The 24,951-nt window shown below is 39.8% G+C and overlaps 1 protein-coding gene across 3 annotated transcripts in view; it reads right to left on the reverse strand.

Moving 5' to 3' along the window:
• DIP2B (disco interacting protein 2 homolog B) overlaps positions 1-24,951 on the reverse strand; it is a 234,832-nt gene that overhangs the window by 36,045 nt on the left and 173,836 nt on the right. For 2 of the 3 annotated variants that reach the window (XM_047740189.1, XM_047740192.1), the window contains exons 9-22: positions 22,480-22,571; positions 20,645-20,755; positions 19,197-19,320; positions 18,468-18,577; positions 15,392-15,494; positions 14,158-14,222; positions 12,127-12,220; positions 11,520-11,639; positions 9,797-9,911; positions 9,102-9,241; positions 8,062-8,198; positions 5,231-5,311; positions 2,949-3,076; positions 1,036-1,150 (exon numbers count right to left, since the gene is read on the reverse strand). In XM_047740189.1, coding sequence (XP_047596145.1) covers positions 1,036-1,150; positions 2,949-3,076; positions 5,231-5,311; positions 8,062-8,198; positions 9,102-9,241; positions 9,797-9,911; positions 11,520-11,639; positions 12,127-12,220; positions 14,158-14,222; positions 15,392-15,494; positions 18,468-18,577; positions 19,197-19,320; positions 20,645-20,755; positions 22,480-22,571 — 1,535 coding nt within the window. The remainder of the gene's footprint in view (positions 1-1,035; positions 1,151-2,948; positions 3,077-5,230; positions 5,312-8,061; positions 8,199-9,101; positions 9,242-9,796; positions 9,912-11,519; positions 11,640-12,126; positions 12,221-14,157; positions 14,223-15,391; positions 15,495-18,467; positions 18,578-19,196; positions 19,321-20,644; positions 20,756-22,479; positions 22,572-24,951) is intronic. The other variant, XM_047740190.1, reaches the window with a different exon arrangement.

Consider the following 24,951-nt stretch of genomic DNA (forward strand, 5'->3'; position numbering starts at 1 on the left):
GTCTTTTAGCTACAAATAGCCCATGTTCTATCAGCTGATAATTCAGAACCACAGACCCCAAAGATAAAAAGAAATCTTGAAAGGCATCTAGCACTATCACTCAACTCAGGCTTGCATCATTTCTCTAACATTACTACTAAATGGCATGAATACATCCAAATGCCCCAAGCAGACAAGCAACAATGCTGGGAACACTTCCAGTAACTCAGAATTTTCTTTGTCGAAGACAGTCCATGCTTTCTTTGGACCACACATTATCCAACAAATATTTACTGGGCCTACTATGTGTATCTGCTGACATGACTCTCAGTATACAGTATCCTGTATACTTCAAATAATGATCTCACTGAATCCCTCCCAGAGCTCTTTCATCCCCACTTTACAGGTTAGGAAATAAACTCAGTAAGGTTAAGTAACATCTGGAACTGAGAGGTGCTGCAATTCAAAGGCTGTAATTTCAAATGAAGACTAGACTCTTCTCAATATGCTACCCGTGCTACTAGTGCCAACTAGTGATATATCCCTTACACAGAACCCAGGTCTTCCTCCTTCCCTAACAGCTTATCTCACCTAGCTCTCTAACTCCACAGGAAAGCTCCTTCAGAGTAAGAATAACATCTTACATTTGCTTGGACCCCTGCATGCGAGGCACCCATTACAGAACATATGTAGTAGGACTACAGCTGTTGACAAGTAGATTGATTTCTGTCACGGATGTGTTCCGCACATGGTCAGTTTAAACTTTCCTGGTTACCACACACTCAGGCACACAAAAAAAGGGGGAGAATTTGCTGAGGCAGGTCAATTCAATTGTTTTTGGCAACCTGAGCAGAAAAATACTATGTAGTCCAGAGGGAGAAATGGTACTAATTATATTATTTTGTTAATGGTACCCGGAATGTCTGAGTACTGACTGGCAAGACAAAAATAAGGTGTCACAACCAGCCCAATGAAGAGAAGACTTCCTCAGTGGCTGCCGCCACCTGTGATGGCAAAGTCAACCTGCCCTGACAGGTCCCCCCGGTATGTGCTCACCTGCAACACTCGGCTCATCCACTGGAAACTGTCCTCCTCGGAGGCGTCGGGTCTTTGTTCCGCAACCACCACAATGCGCTCATCATAAAATACAGACACAGAAAACACAGCAATTCTAAGAGAGACAGATCAAACACATCAGGACTCCCTTCACAACCAGACCTATTTGCTTTGCTCAGTTGGAATAACAGAGAGGAGACATTCCCACCACACTACCCAGAAGTGAGTAGTTTAGAAAAGAAAATGCCACAGTCACTACCATTAAAACAAGGACTCAGAACATGTACTAATAAGCACCACTGGCATGAACAGTGGGACAGAGTGATAAATGGGACACAGTCCCTGTCTTCATGGAGCTTGCATGTCAGACACAGAACAAATAAATATAAAATAATGTCATGTTGGAGTATACACTGGGAGGGAAAGCAAGGCAGGCCAAGGGGCAGAGCGGTGTGTGGGGCAGCCACACCACTGAAGGCAGGGTGGTGGGGGAGTGCCTCCCTGAGGAGCGGACACTGGAGCAGAGACCTGAGTGAAGTGAGGACGCGAGCCATGCGAAGATCTGGAGGAAGAGGTTTCCGGGCAGAAGGAACGGAAAGCGAAAAGGTTCTGAGGTAGGAACGAGCTTGGCAGGTTTGAGGAACAGCAAGAAGGCCAGTGTGCCTGGAGCAGAGTAGTGAAGCAGAGAGTGGTGGGGAGAGGTCAGACTCAGGCCAGGGCAGGCAGGGGAACCTGGCAGGCCAAAGGGAGGGGGATGTTCTGAGTGAGGTCTCCGCTCAAACGTCCCCTTTCTAGTGAGGCATTCCCAGACCACCCTATACAAACCAGCAAGCACACTCCCACCCAGCCCCGTGTTCTTCCTACATGGCACTTAGCACCAGCCCATGTGTTCTCGATTTCTCTGTCTCTACAGTTACTGTCTGTTCCCCCTAATGAGAAATGTGAGCTTCACAAGGGCAGAAACCTGGCCTGTTTTGTTCATTTGCCACATGCGTCCAGAACAGTGGCACACAGCTGGCACCCAACAAATATTTGCTGAATGGATGCATGAAACAATGGAAGTCACTGGAGAGCTAAATATGCCCTTCCTTCATTCCACATGTATTTATTGAACACCTACTGTGTGCCAGGTGCTGTGCTGAGTACCGGGAATACAACAGTGACCAAAGCGAGAGAGTCTAGTGCCCCATTAAGTTTACATCTCAGAGGAAGCCATGTCATCACAAAAACTATGCATTTTAGGAACTGATTCTCTGTGGTTTTATTAATTTTTCCTACTTCCTAAAAAACTAAAGGGACATCGAGTGCTTTAAAGATATATCTATATCTACAGATATAGATATAAAGATATATATCCATGAGTATAAACTACTAGATAGACATCAACTGCACAAATATGTACCAAGTATCTTTTCTTGTGTTAATAAGCAAAGATAAAAGGATTTGCAATTGACTTTATCCATGGAATTTGAAATTAGCACTTATGTACTATGTCAATCTCTGTATTAAAATGTTGTAATAATTTAAAGATGAGTAAGAGAAACAATTCCCAGATGTAAAATTCCTACAATTCCTACAACATAGCATCTATCTTAATTAGCCTGAATGGCACCACTTCTAATTGATGGACTGTAGGAATTTCAATGTTTTAGCGGAATTCTCCAGAGTCCTCAAAATTCCACAAATAGTAATAATTAAAAACTGAAGTACAGGATATGGTTATATCTTATTCCTCTCAATTCCAACCAAAGAACTTGCCATGTTAAGATAAATATTCAAAGGCCAACTCTTGCTGTGGTTAGCCAAAAATAACCCAATCACTTAGAGATTCTATAGAATACAACTCAAATCACCCTGTAAAGATACATTTAGATTCCACTGGAAGTGCTAACATTTGAATTTTTACTACTCACCTTCCTCTATAAACAGTCTTTATTGATTCAACAGCCAATCCAGTAGCAACAATGTCATCAGCATTATGTCTTCGACCACTAACCATCAGTAACCCATCCATTTTTCCAACCACGAACACCAAACTGCCCTGAAAGGTAACAACAATTACCTTGATTTCCATTATTTAAATAGTAAAACATATATTTTACTTGAAATGGAGCGCATCAAAAATATAAGAAAACAACACAGTATTTTATGGATTCTAAAAGAGTGTTTTATGCCTCAAAAATCAGGGGGGAATCAATAGAATATTATAATTAATTACAGTATAAGAAAGGAATTAATTTTTATTTATTCTCAGAGAGGAATTTTATAAGAAAACAACTAGGATTCTGCACAAGTATAGTTTCTTTCCTCAGCCATGATGCCAAATTGTTATTATGTACCTATTCACAACACGGATACAAAGAAAAAAATTGTGAACCATTTAATACTGGAATTAGGAAAAACTTAAAACAGATGAATGTGAGAATGCTTGTTTTAGGTTTATAAGGGTAATGCTGTTTCCATCCGGCAAGATTAGAAACAGGTTATTAAAGGTCTAAGAAACAGTGGAGGAGCCGCTCCTTTCCAAAAAGGTAACACAGCTGCTGGACACGTTGCTGTCAATGCCCTAAAAGCATCACTGTACAAGTAATACTTCTCAGTAATTCTCCTAGACCCATTTGCAATAAATTGACTTTTCCGTTCATTACACAAGTCCTAAATTTCCTGGCCAATTTACACATACTCAATTATCTGGTAGTCATCTCCACATGAACGTCAGTCATTGAGTTATCGCACACAATGTAGTGTGACTCACCGATGGGATTATTGGAGTAAAACAGAGCTTCTAGCCTCAGGAAGCTACTGGTTAATCTCAGAAGATGGAAAAGAACCAGCCATTTCCAACACAGTCTGAAAAGTGCTATGGTGGAATAAGCAGAGAGAAAGACAGACACAGATCTGTCCACTTCTCCATTTCCTTCACTGCTGAACTTTTAGCTGAGCGTGGCTGACCAAAATAAAGAGCGTATTTCAGTGCCCCCTGACCAATGAGCCATAAGGAGAAGTGTTGCTCAGGATCTTCAGGAAATCTTCCTTAAGAGATGGTAGGACTGTACTCTATCCTGTTTCCTGGAATGTAGATGGGACGCTGCAGCCCCATCTTGCACCTCGGTCATGAAGAGGTAAACTAAAAGGGGCTGGGTTTTGCAGAACTTTTTGGTGCTGAGAGAAGTCAAGATAGTAGCTCTAGATTTCTCCTTCTAGGACAGCGATAGATAGGATACCTCCTCTTAAAGGTAAGCCCTCAGGTATGCCCAGCCCCCACAAAGGGTGGGGAAGAAATAAAATCAGATCTTTCCTCACGTAACTTGAATCGGTAAGAGGAGAAGAAAGAGTAAGGAGGTCATTAGAGTTGGATGGAGATATATGGACTTAATTATGATCACGAATCTGTTCCTCATAAAATACAATCAAACTTCCCACTGTGTCATATAAAACCCTTCATGATCTGCCTCCTCTCTACCTTCCTTGTCCGCTCATGAAGCTAACTGTGAGCTCTCTGAGAAAAGATTTTTGTATCCTAAACATCTCTGTAAACCCAGTGCCTGTAAACACCATCTGCTGGAAAGCAAACTGATTTCAAGGTGTAGTGCTGCTAGTCTGTAGGAAAATGACTTGTACACTATTTATGATGGTTTCCCTTTGCTAAGATAACTTTTTTCAGCAGTCTTCTAACTTACTGAAACGCAGAAATCAAATAAAAGAAATGGAACAAGAATAAATGAAGAGTTGTTTTTTTTTTTTAAGATTTTTTATTTTTTATTTGGCAGGGGGGGTGGTGGCCGGGGGGAACACAAGCAAGGGGGAGTGGGAGAGGGAGAAGCAGGCTTCCCACTGAGCAGGGAGCCTAATGTGGGCCTCAATCCCAGGACCCTGGGATCATGACCTGAGCCGAAGGCAGACGCTTAACAACTGAGCCACCCACGTGCCCTAAATGAAGAGATTTTTGAAAGTAAAAAGTCTTAGTTTGAGGAGTCAAATTAACTCAGGTAACAAAAGCAATAAATATTAACTCAGTTTATGACATTCTTACAAAAACTGCTCTAAATCTAAGAGAGGCCCTGTAATACTCTTGAATCCAAAGTACTGGATTAATACTCTTAATCCAAATTTGTTCTGTTCTGTGACAGAAACTTCTATAAAGTACAAATATCTGGATCAGATACACCAAAACAAACATGAATGTATCACTTACCGGTCCCACAAACCCCAAAAGTCCTGACCGGATGAAGGGCACGTCCCCAACAGGAGAGCCTGCAGAATTCACTGGAATCACCTAAAAGACAGAAAGCAGTGAAAATCTTTGCTTTTTCTTAAAATATGTATTTGATTTTTTAAAAGTCTTTAAAAAAATTACAGTAGTGATATACACTTGTTGAAAACTTAAAATTATATAAATAGTGACTTCAGTATTACCACCTTTAAGGGATAAACATTTGCAATTTGTTGTGATTCCCTTGGACTTTTCATAGGTACCTATATTAACATATTAAGAATTGATTTTTGCAAAAGAAATCATATTATATATACTGTTTCGCAACCTGATTTTTCCCATACTATATATGTTTCACATAACATGTATTTTGGATATCTTTACAAGTTAGTGATTGTTGCTCTAGCTCTGTTTGTTCAACAGTTCCATGATACATCACCACACCAGGACAGGATAGTGTAGCCCTTGAAGTCAGATGTGAGCTCAATTTTTGGCTCTGCCACTTACTAGTAAGCTCCTGGACTTCCTGAACCCTCAGTTTCTTTGGCCATAAAATAGAACTCCCAATGCCTCTCGCAGGTTTAGGGTAAAGATTAAGGGAATGTAAACAGATCTGCAGATGTAAACACAGTGTTTGGCCCAGAGCTGGTCCTCAGGAAACTATGAGAATTTAGTACTATTACAGTGTAAGCAATCTTTCTGACTAGGCAGGCCATCTAATTTTACTATTATAAATGTGCTTCACAGAATCCTGCTGTATAGATTTCTGTGTATATGTACAAAAGGCATGAGCCCTTTCAAGTTTTTCTCACCAATAGCTCATTTTTATTTTAAAAAATATTTTATTTGTTTATTTGGGGGGGGGTGGGAGAGGGAGAGAGAATCTCAAGCAGACTCTACACTGAGCACAGAACCCAACATGGGGCTCAATCCCACAACCGTGCGATCATGACCTGAGCCCAAACCAAGAGTTGGAGGCTGAACCTACTGAGCCAATCCAGGAGCTCCTCCAGCAACTTATTTTTAAAGATACACTTTATTTTCTAGTCATGACTAGGTCTTCTGTCCCACTGAAATTTTAGTATATGTGCTGCCGAAGCAAGCACTGTCCCACTGAAATTTTAACTACACTGGAAAACTCAGGATTTAAATATAAGAATCCAGTAAGAAAAATATTAGAAACCTTAATTTGCAAAACCAAGGCAACAGTTTTCTCCTTTTTTTGGGTTAGGATTTTTATTCCACTTCACTATCATTAAATTTGTACTGCAAATTTCAAAATCTCCTCATCATTATGGACCTAGCAGTTTGATATTAAAGTCTGAGAATTTTGACTAGGCAGCTGCTCTTGTACGAAAGGCAATGTAATAAAATATTATCAGTATCTTCAAACACTGCTTGAGGATCTTGTTTATAGTAAGGAAAATGCAATAATGAAAAATTCAGATATTGGAAGCCTATGTACTCCAAGCATTTAAAAAGAAGAGAAGTAACACGAGATTTAAAGTAGTAAAATGTACAGACACTCAGCACAGGTAATTAGTCACCTGTGAGACCAAATGAAGAGCCTGGCAATAAACCTGTTAAGAATTTATCAATTTCCACTCCTATTAAGGTGAATTGGTCGCAACTCTTGAAGGCAGGCCAAGATTGTAGTAGCAATAATGGTGATGTGATGCTTGATGGTAATAACAGACATTTCATAATTTATATTCTACTAGGCTATGTAAACACAGATGATGGTCAGCTCAGGAGTTCTTAACCTTTCCTGGCTACTACATCATTCATACAGATAACACTGTCCCATCAGTTACATCTGTTGCTACATAATCTTACAATGGTACGTACCAATAATGGTAGGTAGACAGATGTGCCCTGGCATACTGAGACGGAGAATCAGTTCTAGAAAAAGGAAGCTCCAAGAACCGAAAATTGGTAGTGCTCATATAATAAGCCCTATCTAATTATAATGGTCCATAAAATGGGCATAGAAAGTTTTCTGTTCCCTAACAGCTACCCTGAGGCAGGTTAATCCCAATTATGAAATACAGGCAATTCATTATACCTGTTCTGATTTCCAGGTGCACCAGGAAAACTTTCATTACCATTTGTCTTCACATGCGCAACTCTCTGCAGGACAACAATGTGCTGGTTCTACTAGAATATGAGCTATCTGAGGAGCTTTGTTTTCCTGATATACCACAAGCCTCTAGGATACTGCCAGATACCCAGAAGGTGCTCAGTAAGTATTTGCTGACTGAAAGACTGAATAATGGGAGCAGTCAGCCCCTGGCACAGGAGAGTTCTTCATTAGTAACCTGGTATTCTGGTTGATACCAGTCTTCACAGGCTTAGGTTAACTTGAGTCTACTCTGGAGAGAGGAATCCATTGTCAATGTACTCTTAAAGTTAAATATATGGGCTTTATACAAAACTCAGATTCACCGGAATGAACTTTAGTGAGGCCTCTTACTCTTCCTTTACTTTACAGATAAACAGTTACTTCCCGCGTGCCGGGGCTGTTCTAAGCCTTTTTCAAACATCAACTCAATTAGTCCAAGACAATCCTGTGAGATAGGTACTATGATTTTTCACATTTTAAAGATAAGGAAATTGAGGCACAGAGAGGTTAAGGAACTCCCCCGAGGTCAGCTATTAAGTGGCAGAATTAGGATTTGAACTCAAGCAGCCTAGCTCCAGAGCACCCTCTCTTAGCTGCTCCATTAGGCTACTTCCTGTAGGCTAGCTCATTTGACTTTGTGATATCCTGACCCCATCAAGTAAGTTTCCCCCAAAACTTTCATATCATGTACCTCAAATGTATTTTTGGTCACACCAGCAAGCCCAAAGTACATCATGCCTCCTGTTCTGGAGCTCACACATATTTCTCCAATTTCATCTGTCCTGCAGAGTTGGGGAGGTCCATCAGGTCTCACAATGCACATCACCCCTAGTGTGTAGAAAATATGGTTAAGGGGCAGAAATTCTGGAAAACCTTTGTAAAGTAACAGCTTCAACCCTGTGAACCCAGGAAAGCTTTGCTTTTACTGAGTGGCAGTAATTAGAATACCAAACAGGAATGTCAAAAATAGACCTGATACTACATAGATATATTTCAAATGTCCATCTTTTAGCCCTCGTGATAAACAAATAATTTTTAAAATTCAGCAAATAAAACTACAACAGATGCGGACCAAAGCTTTCAAAGACCATAACATATTTTTTTTTTAAGATTTTACTTATTTATTTAAAGAAAGAGAGAGAGAGAGAGAGAGAGTGTGTGTGTGTGTGTGTGTGTGTGTGAGTGAGTGAGCAGGAAGAGGGGCAAAGGGAGACAGAGAGAGAGAATCTCAAACAGACTCTGTACAGAGTACAGAGCCCAACATGGGGCTGGATCTCATGACCCCAAGATCATGACCTGAGCTGAAGTCAAGAGTCAGACGCTTACTGATTGAGTCACTCAGGTGCTCTCCAAGACAGTAACATATTAAAAATGACTACAAAATCCAAAGAAACAGGTTAAATCAAACTCACTCAAGGAAGCAGTACGCTCTAACTTTCTGCCAGCCCCAATGTCTTGGCAATTACAGTGAAAACCAGACAACTTTAGCTCAACTCGTACTTAAGCTTTCCATATGAAAAATTCTATCAAATCATTCAATTAAATCATACAATACTGCTGGAAAGTAAGTACAATTAGAATCACTGAACCATTAGAGAGGCTTTGAGAACTTAAATGACTCAGTGCTGAATTCTGTATTCCTGGGTGAGGGTCTCATATTTTATCAGGCTTTACTACTATCTCTAATGACAAATCTTTATGGAAAAGCAAAAAATGCTATGGAGAACTCACCACCAGGCATTACGTGGCCCACATCCTGGACTGTCAGTGCTGAATTTTTATCTTCAGTATTGACCCGTATTACCCCATAGCTCAATCCATTCATTGAGAGAATAGCTCTTCCTGGCAAAGGGGCCCCTGGAACTCCAGGCCTGAAAACAAAATAAACTCATCAAATTTGTCAAATTACATATTATCAAGATAAAAGTACAAATGTGTAAGAAAGCAAATTTCCTCTAGCTACCACACATCAAAAAATCCTTCTTTTCTCTGCCAAAAACATGTCAAATTAACCAACATCACATGTACAAAGCACAGGCCACATTCATTCAGGCAGAAAAAGTAAATTTTACACCCAATATTAAGAATATATTGGCTTGGATGTACTTTCCATACTTAAGCTGTAATCAAGAATAGCTTATTTGTAGTCTAAGATGCTAACGAAGGAGTCCAAAGAGCAAAACAGCACAGGAAAAGAACTCATTCACAAACACGAGATGAGAATAAAGTAAATTTTCAGTTTACCAGTTACCCTTAGGGCAAGAGTGGGGAAAAGTAAACGAGATGCTTCAAACTGCTTTTCCAAGTCAGTTTCACTTTTAGGCTGCTGAAGCAGAAATTAGCACCCCTTGTCACTGGCTGGTAAATACTGCACACCTGATCGGAGTTGTAACATGCGTCAAGGGCACTGACATTCTGGACGATACCTGCGGATTGCAACAGTCATGGCTTCAGCAGAAGTAGCGCACGGACAGATGGCCTCGGGTTTCAGTCCATGGCTTTGGAATAGACTCAGGAAGGCATCACAGGATGACACAGACCCTAAGGAGTTGGAACAGATAAACTTGAAAGCTGAAATTGTGATTTTCATTACCGCGGAAAACTGGTAAAGAGTGGAGAGCAGACACATTTGCTTCTCATGAGAACTCTCACTGGACGTCATGAATTCCATATGGCTATCTCACTGTGCCTGTGAGATGGTGGATACGTTTCAAGGACAAATAAATGCTCATCCAGCCCACAAAATAGGTCACTGACACTATTCAAAGTCACAATTTGGGATAGGGCTGCTCCTATCAAACAGCCCGATAGATAGCAGAGATGCACTGCAGCCCACAGGCAGCTCGTTTGGAAGAGAGCAACTCTTCCCACAGTAACTAGTTTAACTAGTATAGTGCTAATATTCTCTTCATTGTGCTATTCTCCAATCTGTTTCTTATTAAGGTCAACCCCACACCTGTATTTATACTAAGATGACTACTATACCACTGTGACTACTGACAGAAATCCATTTATGGCAAAGAACACACTTTCTAATGCTTTACCTGATTCTACTTGGAGTGTTGGTGCTTGTAGGGCAAAGCAGGTAACATGGTAAGATCTCTAAAAGCTTTCCCAAAGTCCTCTGATTTGTTCATAGCAGGAATGTACATAAAGTCCTGACACCTGGTCATACCAAGTCACCATCTTATCTCTCCTTGGAGTCACATGATAGAAAAAGGATATAAATGAGTGAGCGAGAAGGGGTGTTTTTGAAAGCTTATAGGAGATGTGGTATATCTATTCAGTGGAATGTTATATGGCAATGAAAAGGAACAAAGCACGAACACATGTTACAACACAGATGAATCTTGAAAACATGCTACATGAAAGAAGCCAACTGCAAAAGACCACACGTAGTAGGACTGCATTTATATGAAATGTCCAGAGCAGATAAATCTGTAGAGACAGAAGGCAGATGAACAGTTGCCTAGGGCTAGGGGACAGAGAGGGAGAAATGGGGAGTGAGTGCTGACGGATATGGGAACTTAGTTCATGGCGATAGGTGCATAACTGTGCATATTCTGAAACCACTGAACTGTACACTTTATTTATTATTTATTTTTAAAAAGATTTTATTTATTTATTTATTTATTTGACAGACAGAGATCACACGTAGGCAGAGAGGCAGGCAGAGAGAGGTGGGGAAGCAGGCTCCCTGCAGAGAACCCGATGTGGGGCTCGATCCCAGGACCTTGGGATCATGACCTGAGCTAAAGGCAGAGGCTTAACCCGCTGAGCCACCCAGGCGCCCCATATTATTTATTTTTTAAAGATTTTACTTATTTATGTGACAGAGAAAGAGAGATCACAAGCAGGCAGAGAGGCAGGCAGAGAGAGAGGGGGAAGCAGGCTCCCTGCTAAGCAGAGAGCCTGAGGCGGGGCTCGATCCCAAGACCCTGAGACCATAAACTGAGCCGAAGGCAGAGGCTTGACCCAATGAACCTAGGCACCCCCAAACTGTACACTTTAAATGGATGAGTTTTACGGTATGTGAATTACATTTCCATGCAGATGTCAAAAAAAAAGAGAAACTTATAGAAAGGGGGCAAAAACCTCAACCTACCAAAGGAAAGGATATTCCCAGACCCACACTCTAGAAATACTCACAGGGATTAGCTCCATCAGTTACAATTAACATTCGGAGGGAACTCAAGCTCACATCTCTTTGGTCCCGATGTGCCATCATAGCCCAGTGCAAGTCTCGACATTTTACCAAAGCTACCTTGGCTATAAATTCAAAAAGGATAAAGTTAACACACACGTGCGTGCTAAAATTGGTATATATTTAATATACTACTATAAAAACACTTTTACTTATTTTAGGGATCATGATTCTCACTTACAGAAAATATAAAAGGCTTCAAAGAGATGGTGCCAGGTGCACCGAAGCACTAACAGCTGACAGGACACACAGTTATTTTGTTTACTGGGACCTGTGGGCAGGCCACATAGCTCAGCAAAGGCAGTTTTAAACAGTGAAGCACCCAATGAATCTAATTCAGGGCTCAGATTTAAGCAAATTCATCTCAACTCTTAAGAAAGGACGTCGAGTGAGGTGAGACAGCCAACACACCTGATTTTAGAGTGACTGAATTCTAAAACCTGTCAAGCCACCAAGGCATAGAATTATGTCTCTAGAAGAGCAATTTGAAAATCCCTGAAATCTTAGTTCAAACAGGCACATAATTAAAGCTCATATGCTATGTATAATTACCTTTGTGGGCATGTACTCTTTGGACCCAAGAGAGAGGGCAAGTCTTCATAACAGAGTAGGGTACGCTAATTGTATGCATCTTATTCATTACATTCTGAAAAGCAAAGAGAGAAAAAGTAATCAATACCCAAAACATACTGAGCATTTTAAAACTGAACAGATTTTTTAAATGATTTTAATCATACAAATAATACATGCTCTTTGAAAAAAAAAATCTGAAATATTAACGCTAAGGTTAATGTCTCCTTCGCTACCTATACCTATCCTCAAACTTGGTTCCCTCCTCTCCTCCTCAGAGATAATCGGTTATGAATCTGGCATTTATCCCCCCCAGTCCTTTTTTAAATATTTACAAACATATTTGTCTCCATAGAAAGATTGAATGTATTTATTTTATTTTATCGTTTTTTTTGATTAAATGTATTTTTAACATAAAAGGCATATCATCATATGTTGGCAGCTTGCTTTTTTTCATTTAAATTGCTTTAGGGTTAAATCTATGCACATCAGTCTAAGAGAGCGACAGAATTCTTTTTGAACTGCTACATACTATTCCACAGTATGACTATATCACAAATTATTTAATTATTCCCTGTTATTGACAACATTTTTGCTATTCTAGACAATGTTTCAAGGGACATGTTTATACTTACTTCCTGGCGCATATGTGCAAGTGTTTGTCTATAGTAGACACAGAAAAGTAGTACTGCTGGGTCATAGGATATGTGCTTTAAAAATTCTACAGACACTGCCAAACCGCCCTCTAACCCACGAGGCGCTTTTATCACCCGCATGCTCATCACACACCACAAAGAGGTGGGTATTACAAAGCAAGAAATTGGAGTTTCCCTGATTCTTAGAGGAGGCCCTCCTCAGACTTATTATGTGTTGCAGAACATTTTACAGCTGAGTGAGCTGACAGGGTCATGCAATTTGTGTCTCTCCTGAGCCCCAACCACACACACCCAGGACTCCCTGTCCCCAAAGAGATCCAGTGCACAGAATAACTAAGTCTTGGTATTTAGACTGGCCATTTTATTTACCACCTAAGTGGCCCCTCAAGAAGATATCGTTGCAAACCTCCGTCCCCCAGTTTCTAGCTTTGCAACTCTCAGATCCTTTTTCTCTCAGCATGCTATATACATGGTAGCTTTTCCCACTTCAATGGCCCTCTCAACTTCCACCCCCAAATATCTCTATAATGGCTAAATCTTACCCATTTCTCAAAGTCCAACTCAACTGTCACTCTTCTAGAAAATGGTGATGCTAGAGCTGGGAAGAACTCCCCTTGGCCTAATTCCCACAACGTGTTACCTGTTCCTCTATTACAGAAGCAGCCTGATCTACCTTGTTACTCTATTAATTGTTGCATTGAGTCATCCAATATATTTCGCCCAATGGAAAGATCAGATGTCATTAAGCACAGTTGCCATGTTCTAAATACATTTATGTAATCTTTTCTTCAGAAAAGAGAAGAGGTAAATCTCAAACATACTTTCGTTAATCATAAATAAATAGTCATTTGCAGAAAAGTGGGACTATGATGGTTGATGTTTTAAAAAATGTTGATCTTAAGTTCTCCCACAAACTGCTGTGTGAAAGGTATACCCAACCACACACTGAAGAAAAAACAGAATTACATTCTCCTTGAAAAAAAGTTACCATTTGTATTATAAATCCTTCTAGAAAATGTTACTGATCTCTAGGGAGCTTAAATTTCAAACAAGCACAGTGAGAGGCTTTGATTAGATAGCACACACACTGATCTAAATTATAAGCACAATTTACACTGAAGGCCATAATTCTTTTTTTTTTTTTTAAGATTTTATTTATTTATTTGACAGAGAGAGAGATCACAAGTAGGCAGAGCAGCAGGCAGAGAGAGAGGGGGAAGCAGGCTCCCTGCTGAGCAGAGAGCCCGATGCGGGGCTCGATCCCAGGACCCTGAGATCATGACCTGAGCCAAAAGTCAGAGGCTCAACCCACTGAGCCACCCAGGCGCCCCTGAAGCCATAATTCTGAGGAGCTTACCGCAAACATGCCATGCCACAACCCGGCATCCTTCTTAAAGTCCAAAACATTTACTACTGTCTCCCCTAAAATTAAAAAAAAAAAAGGAAAAACAAAAGGAAATCATCTTTAGTGTTAATCAGCAAAATTGTCTCACCTGTCTCTATTAAACAACTGATTTGATACTTCTGAAGAAATCACTAAAAGCTCTCACAGTCTTTTAATTACTTGAGGGACCCCCTCAAACTGGTAAGGGGACTGAACATTGGTCATGGAAAAAATAATGAGTTTGAAATTCCTTATGATGTAGGCACTGTCTTCCAAGAGATAATATTTTTTTCCTAATTATATAGAGAACACATGATTATTTTAGAAACTTTTCAAGTTTCATAAATACGTGTAAAAAAATTTACTTCCTAGAAAAAATTTAAAAGTTGGTATGTGTGTGTAATATCTATATTACAAACACACACACACACACACACACACAAGCATAATTCTATCTAGACAGATACCTACCATAATAAAATTGGCATACTGCTCTATATCTAAATTGTTTCCATTTAATGATATATTGAAACAATTTCCCTATATCTTTAATATTCAAGAACAGGAGTCTTAATGCCTCAGGGAATAACACACTACTTGAGCACATTATAATTTAATCAATCCCTATTTTCTGGCATTTTGATTGCTTCCATTATACATACATATATACATTTTACCAAACAAGAATGCTGCTCTCTAATGAACATGTATTCACTTGTTTCATCTTATGAAAGGAAAATTAAAAAGGTAATATTATAAAGAACATTCTAAGGCAAACAGTCATTACACTAGGATCAACATATCTAAAGTTCAACAATACAGAATAGGTTTTTGTATTTTAATTTGTGCCTTTTGGTAGTCAGATTTCTTTGACTCTAACTCCAATGTACAGCTGACGTCAACTCCACATACACAGGAAGACAGGGATATCCAACCTTCTGCAGCTAGTAAACACATGGTTTTAATTTGTTTTCTATTTCTACACTCTAGAAATCATGCTTTACATATCTGGTTTGCCCAGAATTTTAGTTCCTTTAAATTATAGCATATTTGTGAAAAAGAAGAAAGCAAAAGCAAGCCAAGAATGTGTCTTAGAGCATTTCACTCTGAATTTGGTCATTAACTGGAAATGAATCGTTGAGCACTCCGCTCACGGTCACATATATCTGAGGCTCACAATGAGGGCAGTCACGGGATAAAGTCTGACCTTCAGAATAATTGCAGGCCTGGGACAGAGCTTGGCAGTGAGACAACATTGCAAGGCGGGACACTGTAACTCCCATTACACTCCCTTCTTTGCTTGTTTTATACTAGAAAAAAACACACAAAAAACAACAGCATAAGAAAACACAATAAAATGGGTTATTTCAGATCACAAACCAGAATTCAAGTATGAAACCCAGAAAAGCCATGGTAATGGGCTGAATTTAATATGTTTCATATGAATATCTGAGGCTATACACTAGAGCCCCAAACTCTAATCATGCAAAGACAGGACTGAGGAATGATGAAGCTTGACAAAAGTATGTGTGAAAAATTCTTAAAAGTTTAATTAGTCATCAGTGTGAAGTGGCTGCTAAAGAAGCTGAACAAACAAGGGACTAGAGTTGCGCTAACAGAAGCATCAGGTCTACGCAGCAAGCAGGGCGCTGCAGTGAAAGGTGGGGAAGACGCGGCTCCTGTTAGAAGCTCCCACACTGGGAGGGGGAGACCTAGAAATGGCCTATTCGCTCTTACAAATCAATCGACTCTCATTTTGCCTTTTACCTCAATGCTCATCCTAGTTACTTTTTACCCAGATCAGCAACTTCTGTCTGTGAAATCAAAAGGATATATGACATAGTTGATTTTATCCTGCATTTCCGAAACATTTGATACCTCCCTCCTTGACACTCTCTTCTTCCTTGGCTTTGTGATACTCTTCTCTCCTATTCATAATCTCTCCCCCTTTCTCCCTGTTCCATTTCCTCTGCCCATCCCTTAAATATTGGCATTTCCTGAAAATTCTGTTCTGCTTTCTCTTTTCACTTCATTCCATCGGGGTGCCACTCGCCTGATGGCTCCCAATTCTCGATCTCCAACCCAGTCCTCCTTCCAGATACCTAGACTTATATAGTCAATTGTTGCCCTTGAATGACCTGGTCCTGTGAAACCCAATGTATCCACCACAGTATTCCTCATCCCCACCCTGTACCCATGAACTCTTCTTGCTTTATTTTCTTAATAAAGGATGCCATCATCCACTCTGTCACTGAAGTCAGAAACCTGAGAGTCGGGACGCCTGGGTGGCTCAGTTGGTTAAGCAGCTGCCTTTGGCTCAGGTCATGATCCCAGCGTCCTGGGATCGAGTCCCACATCAGGCTCCTTGCTCATCAGGGAGCCTGCTTCTCCCTCTGCCTCTGCCTGCCATTCTGTCTGCCTGTGCTTGCTCTCTCTCCCTCTCTCTCTCTCTGACAAATAAATAAATAAAATCTTTAAAAAAAAAAAATATAAGAAACCTGAGAGTCTTTCTTGCTTCCTCCCTCTCCAGAGTCAGGCCCAAATCCTGCCTCTTCTACTTCCTTCCTGTCTCAATTCCACCCTCTTTCCTCTACCCTCATCTCACCCTGAGCTTGGGCTTACCCAGATAACTGTAAAAAAGCTGGACTCCCTGTTTACCTTCTTAACCCAACCAAACCAGATACATCTTTTAACAACATATTTATTCTTGTCAAACTCTTCTCACAACCTTTTTTTTTTTAAAAGATTTTATTTATTTATTTGACAGAGAGATCACAAGCAGGCAGAGAGGCAGGCAGAGAGAGAGGAGGAAGCAGGCTCCCTGCTGAGCAGAGAGCCCGATGCAGGGCTCGATCCCAGGACTCTGAGATCATGACCTGAGCCGAAGGCAGCGTCTTAACCCACTGAGCCACCCAGGCGCCCCTTCTCACAACCTTTTAATAGCTCCCTATGACTCCTAGGGTACATTAAACTTATTAGAAACGTCCTGCAGGTAATAAGAGGGTCCTAAGTGAAAACTGCAGGTTAATTCAGAATAGCCAAAGCCCAGAAATATGGAGGGTGGTAGTTCTACATGAGGTCAGAGAGCCAACTGGGGGCCTCAAAATGAAGTGCCCTTCGCTTTTTTGGAAGACCCAGTAAAGAAGCCTGAAAAGGAGCGGTCGGTGAGGCAGGAGAACTGATGGAGTGGTCTGGGAAGCCAGTGAACAGAGGTAAGAAGGTTGGCGTGATGAACTATGTCCTCACTGAGAGACAATATGGACTGAGAACTGATGGCTAAATTTTAATTCCCTGTTTACTTGTCTGTCATTTAAACATACTCCAATCTCTTCCATCTTTCAAACCATACAACACAAACACATCACCTCTCAGAGCTACTGCCCACTGTCTTCCCTTTTATAGCCAGTTATTACCGCAGGGCTCAAGGCTGGGTGGATTTTTTTCCTCCAACTTTTCTCTTTTCCTGGATTTATCGTTAATTTCACCAACAGGTGGTGAGCATTTACTAACATGCCTCCAGCATGATGCAGAGTCATCAACAGCACAGCTTTTAAAGTGAAACAGATGGGAGTGCGAAGTCCCAGCTCTGTCATTTTCGAGTTATATGGACTTTGTACTTCAACTTGAGTTCATTTAAGTCTTAAGTCTCCTCGTCTCTCAAGCAAATTTGGTAACAGCCCCAACCGCACAGGGTACTTGTGGGGACTGACTGAGATCATGTGTTGGAAGCAGCTCTCAGCCTGGCGCCTGCTACACAGGACTTACTCCCTCAAACGGCATGTTGTCGATCACTCGAGGTCCTACGCTGACCTTCAATACCAAACCCTCTAGCCATTTGTTTCTTCTTGTTCTTTACCTTCATCTGTTAAGTTTGTTCTTTTTAAGCCCAGCTGTTTGCCTTCCTTGTTTCTCTATTCTCTCGCTTCCTACTCCCCTACCTCCCCAAAAGCAAAGCTGTATCTCTGCCAGTTGATCATTTCTTAAAGCCTTGTACATCTCCGGGTCTTGTTTAACTTTCTTCCATGACAAGGATCAAATTATTATTATTATTATTATTATTATTATTATTATTATTATTTTGGCTGTCTTTCTCTTGAATGGGTATTTACATTAAAAAACAATTAGAAGGCCCACTACAAGGATTTTACAAGCCAGAAGATGAAACTCTAACAAACCAGGAGGCTTTTCTAAAATTAAAACTGCAAAAGGTTAGTTTTAAATTTTATAAGATGGCAACTGAAGCCACAGGAAGCCAGAATGTATGTTCTAGCCCCAGGACTTACCTCAATGTATGCTGGTTCTGTACCAGCAGGAGAGATGTGGGGCTGCCAGTCTTTTGGTGGCTTTGAAAGGTACTTGGAATCTGTTACAACCCACTTGAGCCGGGGCCAACCTAAATCAAACCCAAAATAAAAATTGAATTGCCTAAGCTATAAGGGTAGGAGTTCACACTGAACTGGTTGTTTTAAGTATCAAGAGACCAAATCAAGGTCATTGTAAAATCAGTAAAAGACTGTATTTTTTATTAGTTTTTAGCGATACACCACCAGACAATTATACCTTCTTTGAAAAGTACAATCGTTCCACATGCTATGTTTCAGGCCTTGACATTTCCTCAACAATTGGGAGGTCCATTTGGCAGTGGAAGTTCACTGCGGTTAGTGGTCTTTCCTCTGTCTCTACATGTAGCATTTAGCTTTGATGAACAGAGTGGTAGCTTTTTCCAACCATCAGCATAAAGGTTAAGGGTTTGGGCTGTGGAATCAGACAGATTTGGGTTCAAATCACTGCTCTGTCATTTATTAGCTATGACTTTGGGCAAGTTACTTAACCTCTCTGTGTCTCGGTTTCCTCACCTGTAAAATGGGGATAATAATGGTACCTACTTCTTAAGAATGTGAGAATTACATAAGAAAATAGATGTTAGGTACTTAGCTATTATTAAATTAAAACACTAACTAAAGTATAAGCTTTAATTTTTAACTGATAATTCAAGTATAAATATTACTAACCTTTAAACTGTACAATTTCTCCATTCTGGGTTTTTGGCAGCCCCTTTAGACAAACTTCACTGGTGAGAGCTAAGGCAATACCACAGCTTCCTAGCAAGAAGCCAATCTGCTGCCCTCCAGCATCCTGTGGAGGAAAGATAATGAGCACGGTAGGGGAGTGAACGTGAGCACACCCGTGCCCCAGCCCTATCACTGAGCAATGCTCTGGCACTTGTGTGATAACACTCATGGAACCCCACTGACACCTGGCAATTGTCAAAATCCAATGACAATATGTTCTTCCAAACAATTTCTACAATACAATGACTTCCTGAGTACGAATCAAATATTCTACTAATCTGACATTGCTAATGATGAATCCTACCAGCCAATGTGACGATTTTATTGAAAAATCAGCAATGTTCCACTTTTAAATTAATTTCAGGCCAGTGAAATGGATGTGATGTGAACATGGTTAAGTTGTCTTGACCTAGCCATATCCCCAAATTCAAAAGCAAAGCAACCCAGGTCAGAAGAAAATAATGTAAATGGACAACCAAATGTCCAAATTTACAATGAAAGTGAATGGGTGGTTATACTCAAATCCATATACTCCTTATTATTTTAAAGGAGGTAAGATTTAAACCTTATGACCACACAAGAGAAAACAACAAACGACATAGTCTAAAGTATTTCTATTAAAACATCACCTTGCCAGTATCATTATGAAACCACACAAACACAGCCAACTTAATAATTTAAGAACAAGCCTATGACTTTCTGACTAAAGACACTGTACCCCATCAACCAGAGTTTCAGGGATGCTATCACTTGTTTTTTTTATTCCTTTCCAAAAATAACTGTTTTCTTGTAAATCCACAGTCTCTACCATATTTGTCTTTATCATGATCCCTCAATAATAAACTGCAGGAGAAAAGTAGGGTCAGAGAGCTCACAGAGAAATCTTTTTGGTTTAACTTAAAAATTTGAGACATATGCTGCATGGGCTAATGTGTCAGTAAAGTAAAATCTTATTCCCCAGGGTAGTAATATCCTGTCTCTGTATCATTCTCCAACTTCAGGGAAATCCCCAGTTGAATGATATAAAGGAAATCCCTTCACAAAAGGTCTCACCTGTTATAAATGTGGATCATCTATAGTCTCAAGTAAGTAACAGGGATCCTCTTTATAAATGGTAATTGTTGAAAAGTAAGGTATGCCCAGGTGATTTTTAAATTTTATCCATAAAAATTCTATCTTAGTTGAAAGAATACTATTTTCCTGAAACTTATAAATAAATAATAATAACTATTATTTGTCTACAAGTCTCATGGTTTTAGCAAGTGAAGCTGAGTACTTAAGAAAATGATCACGCTGTTTCTAATGTCATGAAGGAGTCAATCGATCCAAGAACCAGATGCCCACCATGTCACATCAGGCTACATTCCTCTTAAATTTAGCAATGTTACCTTTCTGGTAAGAGGTACCTCTATAGGCACTGGAATCACTTCTGCCAGGAGACATCCATAAAAAGCCACCATAAACATGACTGGATCATTGTTGGGGTAAACCAGGGCTACCTATAATGCATAATAACATTCAATAACAGAGGAATAAAACCAGACTAATACTTTCAATGTCATTCTCTAAGATAAACATTTATATATAACTTGTCTCATGAACACAATAAAACTATGTAATAGCTTAAATTAAATTAAGTTACTGAGAAAGATGCACACGTCTAAAAAGATCTCTACCGTCCCCATGATTATACTAGACTAACGTTTTGGAAACTATAATGCAATTCATCATCATCGTAAGAAAAATTTTTCACTGAATTCTATTGGTGATTGAGTAGTTAACAACTCACCTTAAGTAGTAAGTTAATTACTTGTGAAACCTAAGGCATTTACTTTAATGCAGGACTAAAGTAATAAAATAAATGTAATGGGTCTCTCTAGATAGGCCAGCATATTCAAGAATAGCCCTTACAACTCTCAGAGAACTCATAACTCGACTGCCACTATAGCACCAACACAAGGTTTCTTATTCTTTTATGAGTTCACTGCATTAATCTTTACTCACTTAACCAGCAACACAAGTACTCTAGCGTGAAGGCACAGGTAATGGGTGCAAGTAATACTAGCACAAGCCATCACAGATAAAACGTTAATTCATCTACAAAAGATAAATAGTGGAACCCATGCACTATGTTCAAAACTGTGATCTCACCTGTAATGCATCACAGGGATAAATGACCCTTCCTAATTTATTCCAGAAATGCAAAACCATTATCACTGGGGAGCTTGTTACTTGGCTTAGATGTTTATAGATTAACATGTGAAAATTAATTATGTCACTAGACTCTTATTTCCCCTTCTTTTACTTTCAAATTCTTTTTTTTTTACTTTCAATTTTTTTTAACTCACTCCCAAGATAAGGTTAATCCTGAAGCTGCTAATTCTTTCTAGAGTTCTAAAACATGTTAATTCCACAAAACATTTAAGACAACCTGTTTCCTTCCTGCACACAAGTGTCCATGGTGTTAGGAAGACACAAAAATTACCTTCTTAGGGTTCAGTGAGGACCAGGGAACCCTCATGTGTCACAGTTCTAAGTAGAAGCCACCCTTTAGATGCCCTTTGTCACAGTGCAAAAGTATTTTTAAAAGCCTAGTCCAGGAGGTTCTATATCATGAGCCTAGTAAAAAGAAGTCTGTTGTACAGGTGCTTCATTCTACGAATACCAAATAGAAAGTAACATTTGATGGTAAGAAGTCATTGTATTTTCTTAGAAAAGTCATTAATAGGAAAAAACTCTTCAAAAAGTTAGAAAAAATTTTTGCTTAATGTAACCTTCAATTAAAGAAGAAATTAAATGATGTCATTTTGTTTCTTTATAGAACATGGGTGTCCGTCTCTTTCCATATAAAAACACAGAAAAAGTTTTGAAAAATGTTTATGGGGTAATTTGTAATGAAAAGAAAATCAGAGTCAACTTTATTGCTATTTTTGTTGTCTGGTTATTGGAATATTTATTTCCAGAAAGAGTTAGGTTCCTCTTTCTTTGTGTTAGCACAAGAATTTACTGAGTAGCAGCTACAGAAAGGGACATGTGAATTTCCTTTAATCTATGAATACAAGAATTATCACCTGGCACTGAGCTAACCTGGGTTGGAACCAAACCATTTTCATTTTTTAAGACTAAGAGTTACATAAATTGTGCTGTTGTGCATTAAAAATCCAGAATGTGCATATTAGAAAACAACGAACCATCACCTCCCTAAAACCAAAAAACCAATTACCCTGTCTCCAGGTTTTAATACAGGTTCATTTTTGGTCCCCAGTTTATTAAGCAGTGTGTAGGCCAACTTTAAACTTCTGCTCCACAACTTTCCTGGAAAAAGAAAAGAATCATATAGAAAAAAAACCCACAGGCCTACCTCAGTGAGGCAGCATTCAGTTCATGAGCACATTTAGTAAGACAGTGGCCCTTCCAAATGATTCATTAGACAAGCGTCACCCTCCCCCCCCACCACCTCCCGCCCGCCGACATACAAAGCCCCACCCCCACCAAAAAATGCTTTATATTCACTTGAGTTTCAAAAGCCAGTCCTGTTTCCAAACAAACAAAAAAAACCACTACCAGATGGCTCATTTTGGTATAGATAATATTTCAAATTCTTTTGTGAAGTAATCTGAATATCTTTTTTTTTTTTTAAAGATTTTATTTATTTGACCGAGATCACAAGCAGGCAGAGAAGCAGGCAGAGAGAGAGGAGGAAGCAGGCTCCCCGCTGAGCAGAGAGCCTGATGTGGGGCTCCATCCCAGAACCCCAAGATCATGACCTGAGCCAAAGGCAGAGGCTCAACCCACTGAGCCACCCAGGCGCCCCTAATCTGAGTATCTTTAGAGAGCTGATCACATTTAAAGGGAGGACAACAATTTTCTTAATAGGGCTGAAAATCAGAAGACTACTCTGCTCTAAGCTTCTTCTGAAGAACAACTTACATATATGGCATCAGATACTTGAGGTAAACTGCAAAGCAAAAGTATGACTCAAATAATTAAGTATTCCACGCCACTGTACTTCAGTGAAAACAATATGGAAGTGAAAGCAATATGGAAATTAGGTGAAACGTGGATATATTCATAGATGTTAAAAAACATGTAAAGATTTGGTCAGCTAACTGCTTTAAGGGTTACATGGATGAAATTAATATATAAGTTCTGAAATGAATTCTAAAAGCCACTTTTTTGGGAAAAAAAAGTTTATCTTCCCTTCTTCCTTCTCCCTCCCTCTGAATACCCTTAGAAATTCTTATCTTAGACAATGTAGAAAGTGAAAAAGGAATCAATGTTATTCTGAATAAATATGTCAGTTTTACGTATAACTCATTCAGAGGGGCAGCTAGAGTTTTATTTTTTTTTATTTTTTATTTTTTAAACATTTTATTTATTTATTTGAGAGAGAGACAGAGAGAGAGAGCATGAGCGAGGAGAAGGTCAGAGGGAGAAGCAGACTCCCCATGGAGCTGGGAGCCTGACGCGGGACTCGATCCCGGGACTCCAGGATCATGACCTGAGCCGAAGGCAGTCGCTTAACCAACTGAGCCACCCAGGCGCCCCTAGAGTTTTAAACTCACATCAAACTGTCCAGTTCTTTATTTTTTTTTTTTAAAGATTTTATTTATTTATTTGACAGAGAGAGATCACAAGTAGACAGAGAGGCAGGCAGAGAGAGAGAGAGAGAGGGAAGCAGGCTCCCTGCTGAGCAGAGAGCCCGACGCGGGACTCGATCCCAGGACCCTGAGATCATGACCTGAGCTGAAGGCAGCGGCTTAACCCACTGAGCCACCCAGGCGCCCTGTCCAGTTCTTTAAATAAAAACTTTTTTTCCCCTAAAATTATTCTGTATCTAAGTCTATGAACAATGTGGTTCAATTCTGAAGGGAAAAAGGAATATGTCTGAAAAAACTAGAACAAAATCTCACAGCCCAGGTTGAATCCATCCTTCTTGTTAAAACTTGAAAAACAGGGGCACCTGGGTGACTCAATCGCTTGTGTCCGTCTTCGGCTCAGGACATCATCTCAGCCAGGGTCCTGGGATCACTGCTCAGTGGAGAGTCTACTTCTCCTCTCCTGTTCCTCTTCCCCTCCTGCCCCCACCCCTGCTTGAGCTCTCCCTCTCTCTCTCTCTCTCTCAAATAAATAAATAAAATCTTAAAAAAAATTAAAAATTGAAAAATAAAGTTATTTTAGAGGAATTTTTAAAAGAAAAATAAGTTACTTTTAAAAGTTCTTTAAAAAGAAAAATCAAACTTCAGCTGGGGTATAAAACTAAATGGAAAAGTATCAATTCTTTGGGGGTTTGTTTGTTTTAAATATCTTTTTATTTGTCAGAGAGAGAGAGAGAGAGAGAGAGCGCAAGCGCGTACAAGCAGGGGGAGCAGCACACAGAGGCAGAAGCAGGCTCCCTGCTGAGTGAGGAGCCGGATGCAGAACTAGGATCCCAGGAACCCGGGATCACAACCTGAGCCGAAGGCAGATGCTTAACCGAATGAGCCACCCAGGTGTCCCTAATTCTTTGCTCACTGTAGAATTTTGTGCCTGTTCTAGCAAGAGTAGAATGAAATGGCTAAGATCTAAAAAGAAATCAGTTTCAATTTTTAGATAAAACTATTGGATTTTGGGGGGCAACTGGGTGGCTCAGTCAGTTAAGTGTCTGCCTTCAGCTCAGGTCATGATCTCAGAGTCCTGGGATGGAGCCCCACAT

Source organism: Lutra lutra, chromosome 8 (assembly GCF_902655055.1).
Source record: "Lutra lutra chromosome 8, mLutLut1.2, whole genome shotgun sequence".
In the NCBI taxonomy this organism is placed as follows: domain Eukaryota; kingdom Metazoa; phylum Chordata; class Mammalia; order Carnivora; family Mustelidae; genus Lutra; species Lutra lutra.